This window comes from Vigna radiata, chromosome 4, assembly GCF_000741045.1.
Source record: "Vigna radiata var. radiata cultivar VC1973A chromosome 4, Vradiata_ver6, whole genome shotgun sequence".
Taxonomy (NCBI): domain Eukaryota; kingdom Viridiplantae; phylum Streptophyta; class Magnoliopsida; order Fabales; family Fabaceae; genus Vigna; species Vigna radiata.
Genome location: NC_028354.1, coordinates 6,111,133 through 6,126,438, shown reverse-complemented (window position 1 = coordinate 6,126,438; position 15,306 = coordinate 6,111,133). Strand labels below are relative to the sequence as shown.

Here is a 15,306-nt window from a genome sequence, read left to right as displayed (position 1 = left end):
TTATTCCAAAGCTGATTGGGTTTTGGCTTCTGCAACGATTTTAATCGATTATATCAAGGATTAATCGATTAAAACGGGGAAGATTTGATTCTAAACAACAAATACAAAATATAAAGGTACAAGAATTAAAATCTAAGTCCTAAACAATTAAACTACAATTATTACAAAAGCTTTTCATAACAAAAATAAGTCTTCAAAGGATCTTCATCAATCTTGATAAATCTTGACTTGATTTAGACATCATCAAATCTTCATCTTCATCATTTTGCTAACATGTGCGTGTGCGTGTGAGACCTTTTTGTATGGTATCAAGAGGCAAACTCCAATATCCTTTACAATATAGGTATTGGTGCTTCTTTTTTCATTGAATAAGTCAGGTATATCTAACTTTGTTATTAATCTTTGGTTTAAACCTCTTTTTGGTCCCTAAGTTATAAGTGGATGTTCAGTTTAGTCCCCGTTTTTAAAAATGTAAATCTTTCGTCCCTAAGTTATAAAAAATGTATCAAATGAGTCCTTTTTTTGACTTGAAATACTGTTTTTGGTTGTTTCTTAACAACTGTTACATCTTTAAATTGTTCTGATTTGTTTCTTAATAATAACAGCACTTTAGATTGCTCTTTGTACTTTGACCATGAACATCAAAAAAGGACTCATTTGATACATTTTTTTATAACTTAGGAATCAAAGGTTTACATTTTTAAAAGCGGGGACTAAACTGAACATTCGCTCATAACTTAGGGACCAAAAAGAGGTTTAAACCTTAATCTTTCTATTGTTACTAGGGTATTGATTAGATAATAATTTATTCAGGAGCTACTGATCATATGACTTGTGATCCTCATAAATTTACTAATTTTCCCCTCATTGTTCTAAAAGTGTTATTATTAATGTCAATGGGGTCTCATCTCTTATTGAAGGTGTAGGTACTATCCCTTTCACTCTCCTTATTGATTCTTGGTGTTTTATTTGTTCATGCATTGAACTGTAATCTTATATCCGTTAGCAATTAACCAAATCACATTCTTGTGTTGCCTTGTTTTACCCAACCCATTGTCTTTTCCAGAACATTCATTCCAAGGAGAAGATTGTCAGTGGTAAAGAGAGTGAAAGACTATATTATCTTGAAAATGTCTCACAACAAATCCATAAAGGAGCGTTGACTTGTCTTGCGAATTATCACTCACAAGATAAAAACAAAAAGGAAATTTGGTTATGTCATACACGGTTAGGACATCCCTCTTTTGGTTATTTAAAAAAAAAAATATTTCCATCATTGTTTCATAAATTCAATACTACTGATTTTCTTTGTGAAACTTGTGTTAAAGCAAAAAGTCATCGTGATGTGTTTCCTTTAAGCAATAAAAAAACTGATTTTTCTTTTTCATTAATTCACACAGATGTTTGGGGTCCTGCCCCACAATCTATACATAATGGAAAAAAATACGTTATCAGTTTTGTTGATGATTGTACTAGGATAACCTATGTGTTTCTTCTTAAACATAAAAGTGATGTGGGTGATGTGGTTCGTTCCTTCCATCATATGATCGTTACACAATTTAACACATCTATTAAGGTCATTTGATCAGACACGGAAGGGAATATTTTAAGACTGAATTAATAGACTTCATGAACTTTAAAGGCATCTTGCATCAAACTACATGTCCTTATTCACCACAACAAAATGGAGTTGCTGCGAGAAAAATTAGACAAATATTAAAGGTGACAAGATCCCTTTTAATAGATGGTAATGTCCTATCTCATTTATGGGGTAAGGCAATGGATTCAAATATTTATTTATTTTTTTTAATTGGGGATACAAAGAAATAGGGATTGTTCACTGTTAGATGACCTATCTTGTGTGATTCTAAGCATAATGGTGGTTTGCATGTTACTAATATTCAAATGGAGAATAGAGTTTATCTGTTGTGTTTAGTTTATGAGTCTATTTATGGAAAAATTACTTGGACTGAACTCATGCGTATTCGATTTCTTAAGTCTAAGTGTAAAAAATATATGTTCTTTAAATCGTCATCAATTTGGTGTGGTATTAAGGATGCATATGATGTTTTATTGAAAATAAGTTTTGGACATTGGGTAAAGACGATTATATTAATCTTTGAAATGATTATTGGTGATCTGACATTTGCATATCTAAATTGGCTAGAGTTCCTTATTTTGAAAAAAATACAATTATATTTTGTTAGTTCGACCTGGACATGTATTCACTAGAACTTTATAATTTTTCTTCCTTAATGATTAATGATGATGAGGATGTGCCTAATTGGGTTCTGAACGATATGGGTGTGCTTTCTCGAAAAGTTACAAAAATGTTATACTCTTCTAATGTGGAACGTATGGATTGGGTGAAGTTGATTGGGTTGGATATTGTACCACCAGCTAAAATTTGGTTCTTTAGAAATTTTGTATGGTCGCTTACCTATTGATTTGGAGGCTAAAAAGAAAATAGTATTTTTAAGCTTTATGTGTTCTTTGTGTGGTAATAATATTGAATCTTTCTCTCATTTGTTATTTCATAGTTTTATGGCCATGTGGGAATGATTGAAGGAAGTTTTTCGGGTTTGCAGTTTTCTTCTTTGGATTTTGTTGTTTAGTTTATGAAGTCTTTGTGTAGTCCTTTTTTTAAAATGATTAAAGTGGTTGTAATTACTATTATTTGGATGATTTAAAGGATGATAAATCATAAAATATTTTAAGATCCAATTGTGTTTCCTTATGCTATTTTTCAAATTAAAGAGTTAATATGTATACCTGAGAATAAATCTTAAAAGCATATGAGTAATATTATCTCTTATTATTTTTTATTAATATGGAAATATGGCAAGTTTCATCTGCTAATTGGTATTTTTAAAGGAAGTTAGGGTGAATATGTAAGTAGTTTTTAACCTTTTTTAGAAGTATAGACTTTTATTTATGATGAATTTAAAGGAATCATTTATGCTTTGTAGCATGTTTGGAGAGGGGGCTTTCACATGCTTTGGTTGGAGTGTGATTCTTTTTTAGTTTATCATGGTTTTTTGTATCAACTATTCATTCTTTGGAGTCTTGGAGGGTGTTTAGGCACTTTGGTTTAGAGTTTTGCATGTTTTTTGTGAAGAAAATCATTATGTTGATAAGTTAGCTAATTTGGCTTTGATTCATAGAGAACAATATAAGTGGTTTAATATTTTATCACCATATATTTATTTATATTTTTTCATAATAGGTATAGTTTGTTTATGTTTTAGAAGTATAATTTTTATCATAGGTTTGGTGTGAGGAAAGAAATTTGGCACTCTTTATTTTCACATTTCTACTGCGGTTCTCCAACCGAAACATATCCAACCAAGATAAAAAGGATGGGACTTTAGGCTTCCGTTATTAACCGAAGCATATTCTTGATCGATAGGCTTTGGTAAGTGAAGCTTATATGTGAAATAAAATAAAATAATTTGAAGATTTTAAAATTTAGAAATGGTGACAGATTAATAATTTGAAATAATATGTGAAATTATTTTAATGCAATGGTGAGGAGATAAGAATGACATTCGCGTGGAAAAGGAAGGGAAGAGATTACAACAATGACGAATTCGCATTCCGTAGTTGCAGAGGAATGGCTAGGAGGAGACGTTGGCGACAACCAAGTTAGGCAATGAAGAATTGGAGCAATGTGTCTCGCATGAAGAATGTGGATACGAAATGATGAAGTTAGGAAACCTCTTGCGAGAAAAGATACACTGTGACAATGTTTGCGTCGTAGTGGCAAGTGAAGGGAAGAGAATGGAGCGACATTCACGTTGGCAATGGCAACGAAGAAAGGGCTAGGAATGACAATAGTGTTCGCGTTTTCTAGTTGTAGAGGAAAACAAAGGAGTTTATAGTGGCATAATGAAACAAATGCCTTTAATGGAAATATAAAGGTTAAATATATATTTTAGTCCTCATATTTGTTCCCTATTTTTAATTAGGTCCGCATGTTTTTTTTTGTCCCAATTGCATCTTTGAGGCAATTAAGCCCTCTCCGTTTTTTTGTCACAATTGCATCTCAATTGGCTTACGACGTTAGTGGCTAGTTAACGGAGAGGGCTTAATTGTCTCAAATTTACAAATATTAGGATGCAATTGAGACAAAAAGAAACATGATGACCTAATTGAGAATGAGGAACAAATATGAGGACTAAAACATATATTTAACCAAATGTAAAATATTTGAAAAATTAATCCTAACAAAAGAATAGGCTTCAATTTTTTTATAAAACCAAAAAATTAAAACCTAAAATCATCCCAAAATTTTAAAAATATCATTATTATTTTAAAATTTTTATCTATGTGTTAGATAATAGAATTCAATTCTAAAATAACTAAAGTCTACAATTTTGTTTATTTTATACTTAAAACTTAAAGTCATTTCAAAATTTAAAAAATGTCATTACGTTATAGTAATATCGAAAACGATTTCTACAATAATAAATCCCTATACTTTGTATTCTTTTATTATTATTTTTAATAAATTTTCATAAAAATGACTGTCGTAACTTAAATCATGACAGGACGACAAACAAAAAATAAACAAATTTAAGATATAATGAAAGTGATCACCTTGAGATATAAAAATAATTAAAATATTAAAATTCATAATAATACCTAACTTAATTTTTTTTTCAACTATAAGTTTATAACTTTTAATACTTTTATATGTATATAGACCTGTACGATCCCTATATAAACTTAAAATTCAAAAGATATTACCCAATAAACACGCATAATTTAGAATTAATTTCGTAATTACTCCTTATCAGTGACTTTTCTAAAATCACCCATATCATTTCATGCTAACTAGCTTGGCCCAACCTAATCACTTAAAGACAATATTATCAATGGGTTTTTAATGTTGTGTGGACCAAATTTCTGAAGAATTGCTCAAAAGAAGGTAAACCCTTGTAAATGATTCAAAAGATGAACAAATATTAGAGTTGCTTCAATAGTCCACTTGACTAATATGAATCTAAAACCATATATTTCATAAGCAATATATTCAAAATATCAACCAGAACACATATACTCTATTTAAACTACTAAACACCACTTAAATTTGGTATATCCTAATCCTCTCGTTAAATTACATTGATTTTCCAACAATTATACACATAGATACGTAATTATTCCAGTATATATAATCTATTAATCTATTAATATTAGTAGATTTCACATCTCTAAATGAATATTTAATTGAAACCATAATAATTAAAACTTGTTAATTGGAGAAGGCTGCTTCCAAGTTTTAGAAGTCGACTAAAGAAAATTAAAGAACACGTCGATATTCAATATTGTTTTGACTTAATTAGACTTTCCAAAAGATATAACCTCTATAAAAGGAAACATATTTCACAATATTCCTCACAACTCACTCCATACAAATTACAATTACGAAAAATGGATCGTAGCTTATTCATTCTCATTGTTTTACTCTTCCCCTCAGCAATGTCTGGTGAGATATATGTTAATTATGAGCTTTATTTCTTAAGCATATTGAGTGTATATCTATGTAGAGATTAGTTTTCAAAAATCTATTATTTTTTTAAAACATTTTACGTAGAAAAAAATTGAAAGGCCGGGTAATTTTTATTTCAATAATAATATTTTAAGCATGCGAATAATTCATTTGTGTAGAAAATAGAATTGAAATATGTAATTTTGAAAAATGCAGAGGAGTTTGACTATGATCCTTCAAGTCCAAATGGCCCCTCTAACTGGGGAAATACGTGGCCTTTGTGTAGAGATGGAACCAGACAATCTCCTATTAACCTATTCACGGCGAATGTTGTCTTCGGTTCTGGGATTCAAAGGAACTATCAACCTGCCAACGCCACTCTTGTTACTTCCGAACATGACGTAATGGTAAGAAATCCAACTAAATTTCTAAAATTCCAAAGAAAAAATCATCCATATTCATAACCATTATTTATTTGATTAATTAACATGCCTTTCATTTTTGTTTACCTGTAAAATACAGATAAACTGGACTGAGAATGCAGGGAATATTATAATTAACGGAACTCAATACCAACTACTACAAGCTCATTGGCACTCTCCCTCTGAACACACAATCAACGGCATAAGGTGCTTTTTTTTCTTATTAATTTATTACGTTGTTCTAATAATGTATAAGAGAACTTACCCAACATGTATTTTAAAATTAAAATTTTCAAGTATTTCTCAAACTGTAGGTATGATCTAGAGTTACACATGGTGCATAGAAGTTTAGCTGGAAATATTGCAGTGACTGGAGTTTTATCGAGACATGGGATTCCAGATAGCTTCATTTCAAAGGTTATTGTCTCTGTTTATGATAGTGTATGATTCACAGATGTTACTCTCAGCATGCATGCGTTTGTTTGGAAGAAATAACAAATGGTTATCCAAAAATCATTATAATAAAAAGCAGTAAGCGTTAAAAATTTAACTTTAATTTTAACTAAAATTTTCAAAATCGATTAAAGAGGTTTGTATTTATTTATATGCTATAAACTTATAGGAATGATTGATATTATCGACGGTCATAATTCGTCGATAATGTATAAAATCCGTAGGTAATTAACATTTACCGACGGTTTACCGACGACTAACATACCGTCGGTAAAAACGTTTTCCGTAAATTTTATCGATGGATTTTTGGGGCGTCGATAAAAATATTGTCGGTAAATCCGTTGGTAAATGTCGCGACCTGGTTCATCTTCTTCCTCTTCCTTCCTCGTTCTGTGTCATTTTTTTTCATTTCCACGAACTCCGCCACCAAAACAGCATCACGCGAATAACCATAGGGAATCATAGAGAGTTGAGCTCGTCGGAAAAGTTTAGGACCGGTGATGTTGTGTCATTTTATCATGCAGAGTTGAGCTCATCGAAAAAGTTTAGGAGCGGTGATATTCCTAATCGCATAAATGAACTCTACAACAGCTCGCCGGAAAACTTGAGCTCGCCGGAAAAGTGGAGCCCGCCGAAAAAGTGGAGCTCGCCGGAAAAGTTGAGAGCATCCCATGATGGTGGAAAGTATCCTGCGATGGTGGAGAGCAACCCGCAATGGTAGAGAGCAGTAGTGATGAAACTGAGATGGTAAAGGAAAATGAGGAGAAATGAGCGTGTTTGCCACATACATTGACACTGGAAGCAGAATTTGGACGGGAAAATTCTGGCTTTTTTTACTGACGGACATAGGCCTTCAGTAAATCCGTCGGTAATGTCGGTGAGTGAAATAATGGGTGGGAAAATTTCAGTTTTTTTTACCGACGACCAAAAACTTTTGGTAAGTGACATTGACATCAGTCGGTAATGTGTATGTCACTTACCGCCGGATTTACCTAAAACTTTTGTTCGTCGATAAAAAAATTCAAAATTCGTCGGTAATGAAAATTTACCGACAGATACATTTCCATCGGTAAAAATCTATCGGTAATATTAATAATTTTTGTAGTAAGCTTAATTATATGAAATATTATTATTGACAAAAAAAAAAGTTGAATGACTAGACAAATTCTATGATAAATTTGTTGCTGAAGATAACGTGTTCAGTCTTTTGTTTGATTTACAGATAGAAAATGAGTTACAGGTGCTGGCAGAAAACCAGACGAGAGAAATACCAATAGGTGTTGTTGATCCAAATGATGTAGCAGGGATAACAGGAAACAGTTATTTTAGATATAATGGTTCTCTTTTCAATGAAAATGTTCTTTGGTTCGTTTTCACTTTCGTTGGAGAGGTGTGTGTTCTTTTACTCTCCATTAATTTCACAACAGTGGAGTTTTTAAATTTGACACAAATTAACAATTTAATACATAGCTGTTTACTTTTATATTAGTGAAAGATTATTTTTCTTAACTTAAACCTATTTTGTATTATTAATCTTATCTGTAAGTTTATATTCTAAAATAAACTTATCATTGTGACTATTATTCATATCTTCCTTTTAATATATTGAACTTTTTATATTGCTTAATATTCTAATTTCAATCTAGAACATGTTGAACATGCCTCTTTTTTAAGTGCATCGGTGGAAATGGAAAATAAATAAATGTAAAAAATATAGATACCAAAAAAATATTAAAAATAATAATAATAATTCTTTCAATATTGATTTTAGAACAAAACAGTCTCAAGGGCGCAAAAAGAGTTTATTCGAGCATCAGTTGATGGAGCTGGTGATGTAAGTTATTCATTATGCCTATTAATTATTTTTCATTGATACCATCAAGACAAACCATGCATAGATCATCAAATTATTGTAAAAATAAAAATTTAAGTTTTTTAATATACATTGGTTATTTTTAATTGACATTGTAGGAAACATTTGAGAATGCTAGACCAGTGCAACCAAGAAACGGTCGTCCAGTGAAACTCTACTTACATACAAATGGAAATTGAAGCATGCTTTTGTTTGAGGCAGTTCACAATGTAACACGTTAGGTTAAAATAAACATTGTCAAACAACATTAATACTAAAAATAATGTCATTTATGTTCTCGACAATGATGAGTAATGAATTACTACTTTTGTCTCATTGTCCAAACCCATGGTTTTGTGTTATTAGTTTCTTGCTTTTTCATTGTGTGATCTTATAAAATTAAATATTACTAGTCTTAAAGAGAGCAAGCCATTGCAGATTAAAGTGTGGAGTATATTGTAAACTTAAAATATAATTATAGTATAATTTATATATTCAAAATATCTATGTATAGTAAAATTTAATTATATAAAAACATTTATTATGAACAAGCAAAACATGCTGATTTAAAAAAACAATGAAATGTGGAAATTATTTCAATATCCAACATCATCTTTCACATGACATATCTAACTCGTTACATAGTTCAAATTATACAATAAAAATACGAGTTAAAAATGTTATTACATTTTTTAAGAACAAATACAATGTGCAGATAATTGTATTGTATAACTATCCAGTTAACTATAAATCAGATGACTAATAATTCAACAATGATGTGATCGACCAGTCAAAAACAATAATTAAAGTCATTAACGAGTATTAGAGTAATTAAAGTCATTTATGAGTATCAAGAACAATTAAAGTCATTAATGGGTAATTAACGAAAATAATAAAACTCAATCATGAGTGATTAATTAGTCAAACTCGATTGAAAACTCATTACAAAGTCTATAAATGTGGGTTTGATTTTGAGATAAAAGACATTTTTTTCATATTAATCACATTATTAAGTAAGGTCACTGACTTAAGCTTCAGCTTCAGAGTACTTCTTGCAGGTAAGTAAGCAAGGAGACCAATCATCGACCCCCTAAATCGAAACAATAATTAAAAGCCTTTTTTTTGTATTATAGATAATATTTTTTATGTGTTTTTGTGTGTATACTTTCATGAATAAATTAACTCACTCATAATTGTTATCTTGTTATGTCCCAAGTTTAGTGTGTTTTTATGTTTTCTTGTGTTTTAGGTTTTACCTCTAATATATCTTTAAGTGTGTGAGATAAGAAATTAGGTAGCTATTTTGGTGGAGAAAAACAAGCTAGAACTCAAGGAAGCATGATTGGATAAGAAAGAATAATTTTTTGACATATACCCACTTTTGGGGCTCTAGAATCACATCCATGGCTGCAAAAATGAAAAAAGACTCACATGTATTGCCATGGACCACCCCCCAAAACAACTAGAAAATCACTATTGGGTGAGTTTGACAGCCTAAACCTGCAGTATTTGAGTCGTTGGGTGCAAAAATGGCTCGTTCAATGAGTTACAAGTTAGAGACAATCAACTTTTAGGCCTCGTTGGACGAGAATGAAGTCGTTGGGCGAGTCTGTCAACTCTGATACGTGAAAGTGGGTATTTAATCAGGTTTTCACGAGACTTTTCATAATTCCTCATTCTTAGATGAATAAAATCACCTAGGATGCTTGGGAGAGGTTCTTGAAGTCTTTTTGAAGTGTTGGGAAGCTCTCCCTCTCCTTCTTGGATTTCCTCATTCATCCATGGTGACTTTCCCTTTTATGGGGTTGAAGAGGAAAATGAGTTATAGATTGGAGGTGAAAATGCAAAAGGGAGGCATAATTAGAGCATGTAGCAATTGCCAAGAACCTTGGAAGAAGGCTTGCATCTTCTCTTTGATTTCCATTTTTTTCCTATCTCTTCAATTCGTAGAACCCGAAGTTCTCCACCACGGAGGACTATTCTTATTTGTTGAGATTAGTTGTAAAACATGGAACTCTTGTGTAATTTTGTGTTATTAATGATATATGTTTTTCTAATTCATGTTAGTATTCAATTTTCATGCTTAATGCTTGACGTAGATTGTTCCCTTGCTTGATTCTTGAGGTGTTGGGAAATATCTTTAGAATCTAAACTTGAAATTCAATGCCTAATGGATGCTTGTATATAGGAATAGAACATGATTCATTAGTAATCTTAGACTCTTGAACTTAATGCATGATTGGTTGTTAAGGATTTAAGGAATTGAAACTTGATGAGTTATCACAGGTTCAAAGGCTCTAGAGATAAAATTTGAGTATGTTTGTAAGTTGATTTTGGCATGAATATGGAATTGAAATGTTTGTTAATGCATGAGAGTGAAGTGAATGAACTCTAGTCTTAACAAATTAAATTATAAATACTCTATGTTACGTTTTCTTGCACATCAACTGTTCGATGAAAATACCAAAAATAGTTTCTTGTGCTTTATGAACTTTGTGGTCTAATTGAGTTACAGTGTAAGAGTCTTTTAATTTTGCACAAGTCCCTTAGGAGAGAACAATATTTATCACTTGCTACGATACGACCGGTGCACTTGTTGTTGGTTTCGTAGCCAACATTAGGCTCTTTTCAGTGTTGTTTATTTCTTTATTCAAAAGCATGCTCATCAAGTGAGTGCGTTTAGAGGATCCCTCTTGGTGGGTAGCCTGATGGAGTGGATTTCTTAGAGTGTCAAAGTCACAAGACAAATGTCTTTAGGCAGAAAAGTTTATGAACTATGTTTGAGTGTGATTGTTTGTGGAAGGTCTTTGAAGTGTTGAAGCCAAATAACAAATGTCTCCAACAAAGAACTATATTGGTTGGTGTTTAATACTTGTTTCTTAAGTGTCAAGGTTAGAGGACATATGTCTTTGGACTAAGAACTTTATGAATTGAGGCTTGCTTGTAAGGGCTTTGGAGTGTCAAAGCCAGACGACAAATGTCTCTAAGAAGAAAACTCTATTGATTAATGTTTGATACTTGATTCTTAAGTGTCAAGGTTAGAGGATAAGTGTTTCTGAACTGAGAACCGAGCGAGTCAAGGATTTGTTGTGTTTTAAATATTATTGGTTGGTTGTTTTCAATAATCTGAATTTTCAAATGACTATTGAGACGTGTGAAAGTGATTTTTGAAAGACTACGACTAAGGGAAAAAAGTTTTTAAGTTTATCTATTTGTCACTTACTTACCTTTTCTGGTAGTCTAACATGGTGAGTCTTCATATGTTTACTTTTAATGAACGAAATTGTCTTTGGAAAGAGATTATTTTTCAAATGTTTGGGATTTCAAACACTTCCAAAGTTTATTTTCAAAATTAAGAATTTTACTTTGTTATGTTAGTTTACCCTTGCGTTTGTGTTTGTAGTTTCCATATGCGATGGTCATATTTTAATAAGGGAGTATATTAACATATAGGTGGGTGATAACACTGTTGTTAACGCGGTCAGATTAATACTATTAAACTATAACAATTTCAGTATGGTTAAGATTGTAGCCAACAAAATAAAAAGGGTAAATTCAACCCTACGTCGTCTCCCAAAGAACACATAATTTATTCTTAACAAATCAGTTCTTATAAAAACTACACAAAAAGGGTTAGTAAAACAAAAATAATAAAGAAGATATGGATCAATAAAAGATTAAAGAACAAAATAACAGAAGATAGAAAGAAAGAAATTTATAAAAGATTTAAAAAGATAAAACACAATGATAAAGAAAATAGGTTGATTTCATTACCTTTACAAAATATTATTCATCATTGGTTATCTAAAAATTATTGTTCAATTAATTAATGTCTTAGATTTTCAAATTAATCAATATAATTTCGCAATTAATTTGTTGATATTCTTACTATCAACCAACGTACATTCTCAATTAAAAACGAGAATTTTGTAGATTAATCATAGTAAGTTTAATCAAAGTACATTCTCAACTAAATATTACTATACCTAATCATGTGTGTTCTTTTGTCTCTTATATCAAGTAAAAAGCTAATTAACCAAAGTAAATGCGTGATTAATTCTTGTTAAAGTTTTCACCTTTAATCAAAGTACATTCTCAATTATAGGTAAAAAACTTATTCAATCACATGAAAGTTTCTAACTTTAATCAAAGTAAATTCCTAATTAAAATTAAAAACCTTTGGACTCTTATGCTTGATATGTTATGTAGATTTAACATCATGATACCTTACTATATTGTAAAAATCATTACTTTTACTTGATTAAAAAATAAAAGATAGAGATAAAAATAAATCAAAACAAGAAATAAAAGAACAAATAAATTTAGCTAACCTCTTAATCCAATTAAAAAATTATAGCAGAATCAACCGTAGAGACTTAACATACCATGAGATGTTAAAATAACATGAAAATAAAAGAGAAAAAGGTGGAGAACATGAGGCAAGAAAGAGAACAAAATTTGAACCCCCAAAGGGTTCCCAAGCTCTCTAATGTGTTTCCCTTAGTCTCTTTATATATGAATTATACTGGCTTTGTTTTGGACTTTTCTATTATTATAATCTCCTTTCTGATAATGTAATCTCCTCCAATTATCTTCTAAATAATCCAATATTTTCAACATATATTTGATTGTTATGGAGATCTAAATATATTTGAGAATATATTTGTTAGACTAAAAAAGATTTGACAAATACTATCTTTTGATATTTATTGATATAGTTAAATAAGTTAATTATTTAACAATATCAAATAAAATATCTTAAGATATGTTTTTCCCAAATTATGTTTAATCATAAACATTTATCAACTATCAAAATCCTTTTAGTAGAAAAAAATAGAGAAAATCGCATGGTCCAAAATTTGTTGCCTTTTCCTTCTTCTTGGCGTAACCAATTTTTTTTTTCACTTTTTCATGTCATGCTTGGATTGAATTCTTGTGGTCTTGATTATTTACTATTTTTGGATTTATATTTAAGGTGTCATGAAACTTTAACCAATTTATTTTCACACCTCAATAAACTGAAATTAATTGCAACTAATACATCTTAAAATATCCAAAGAACATTTATACAACTAAAAAGTCATTTTTAATATGTTTTTGCATCTCATGCTAAATAAACCCAATTATAACAAATCCTAATTAAAATATTTTATTAAAGTACAAAATCCAATTAATAATCCAATATTAAAGGTTAAATGAAGGCATAAATATGTACTCACCAATAGGTGTTGAGGAAAATGCACAATTGAAATATAAGAGTTAAGACAGGACTACCAGATGTGTGAGCATTCTTAGAGAGCTTTTATTTCATTGTCATTTTACAATTTTGTCAAGTGAATAAAAGTACAGTGATGTTAGACCTTTTTATGAGCTTTAAATAAAGTTGTGACAATTTTATGAGCTCAAGTAACTTTTTGAAATAGGATTATTTGTGTATCTTTGTACCTTAAAAAGCACAAGAAATGGAGTGTTACATTTGATATTTGAGCAATCGTTAGGTCCTAGATGATTTATGGGGAGTGAGCTTACTATACCTCTATTGTGCATCATCTATTAGAATTAACCTGTGTTGTGTTGTTTTTGTGCATCAATTGCTTATTTCCGAGTTATTGAGTTTTTGTCAAGTAATCTTAGAATGACCACTAGATAGCAATATTCGTCTCAACATAAGGATGTCTGAAGTTTGTATGAGTAATAAGTAAATTTTATTAAGATGTATTTTTAGAATTGTTAAAGTTAAAAGAAAAATAAGAAAATTTAATTGTTCAAGACAAAATTTTTATTTGTAAGGAGAATGTAAGATCCTGAAAAATTATAATAATTAGGAAAATAAATAAGGTTATATAGACATTTTAAGGAAACAAGTTTAATAATCATTTAATTAAAAATATATTCTTATATATTGTTAGATATTATGAGGTGCTATTAGATATGATAAGATATTCTTAAATATTGTTAGATATTTTTAAGAGATAATTATTAATTTAAAAAGATTTATTTAAAATATTGACTAAGAAATAAAAGATTTGGTGAATAATTATTAAAAAGATATTAAATTGATTCTTTAAGAAAAACTTAAATATACTCTCAAGATATAACTGAATTTTTGGATTAAGAGTTTTATTATAAATAAATAAGTTTGGGATAGAGGTAAGACACTTGAATCTATAGTTTTTTAGTTATTTAGAAAGTGAAAAGTGAGAAGCTTTCTTAAGAAGAATTGGGAGTATTTTGAAAAGGAACGTGTGCAAAGAGACATAAAGTTTAAATTGAAAGTTAAAGGATTAGCCTAAACATTTGAATATCCAGGTTAGCAAAGCTAATTTTCTTATTTATATGTGTGCTGTATTAAATTGTAATTATAGAGGAAGTTAAATGATGATTTCTTTTGAGTTTTTGTGTACAATTGTTATTTGATGATCAAAGTGTGTTTTTGATGGCGAAAGTGTTGAAAAATTTTATTTTTACATATTTAATCTAAAGTTTAAACTTTTATTAATGGTGGTTGTAAGGTGAATTTGTTCTTTTGTTTTTGTTTTTGTTCTTTTTGTTTTTAGTTGTCCTTATTTTCGAGAGGTTTTCCCATTTTGATCCCCGTCTTATTAGAATTTCCAATTGAGTCTCTATAAGTGATAATTTCAATCAATTAAGCCCTTACCGTTAAATTTAGTTAACGAGATTAACTTTTTTGCACAGCTGGGAGGATGACCTGTTAATTTCTATAAACGTGGCCTATTTAGAGTTCAAACGTGACATGAATTCAGTTGAAATTAGCACTTATGGGACTCAATTCATGTCACGTTTGAACTCTAAATAGGCCACATTTATAGAAATTAACAGGTCATCCTCCCAGCTGTGCAAAAAAGTTAATCTCGTTAACTAAATTTAACGGTAAGGGCTTAATTGATTGAAATTAGCACTTATAGGGACTCAATTGGAAATTCTAATAAGACGGGATCAAAATGGGAAAACCTCTCGAAAATAGGAGCAACTAAATAGTTTAAACCTTGTTTTTATGTTTTTATGCTTTGATGTGTTAATGTGTTTTGAATTGTAGATATTGAAAAGTTGTGGAAATTAACCCACCT

At 30.0% G+C, this 15,306-nt stretch overlaps 1 protein-coding gene across 1 annotated transcript; it reads left to right on the top strand.

Annotated features, from left to right (window-relative positions):
- The first annotated feature begins 5,373 nt into the window (after positions 1-5,373).
- Positions 5,374-8,538, top strand: LOC106759099 (alpha carbonic anhydrase 7-like). The gene is made up of 7 exons (XM_014642109.2): positions 5,374-5,488; positions 5,708-5,898; positions 6,014-6,120; positions 6,228-6,330; positions 7,589-7,756; positions 8,138-8,200; positions 8,338-8,538. The coding sequence occupies exons 1-7, from the start codon at positions 5,434-5,436 to the stop codon at positions 8,416-8,418; spliced, it is 768 nt and encodes a 255-aa protein (XP_014497595.1). The 5' UTR covers positions 5,374-5,433; the 3' UTR covers positions 8,419-8,538.
- The last annotated feature ends 6,768 nt before the right edge of the window (positions 8,539-15,306 follow it).

Excerpts from the sequence above, each read along its gene's own strand:
- LOC106759099 (XM_014642109.2), top strand. The coding sequence starts at position 5,434 with ATGGATCGTAGCTTATTCATTCTCATTGTTTTACTCTTCCCCTCAGCA. Across the intron at positions 6,121-6,227 it reads CACACAATCAACGGCATAAG|GTATGATCTAGAGTTACACA; the intron begins GTGCTTTTTTTT and ends CTCAAACTGTAG. Across the intron at positions 7,757-8,137 it reads TTTTCACTTTCGTTGGAGAG|AACAAAACAGTCTCAAGGGC; the intron begins GTGTGTGTTCTT and ends TATTGATTTTAG.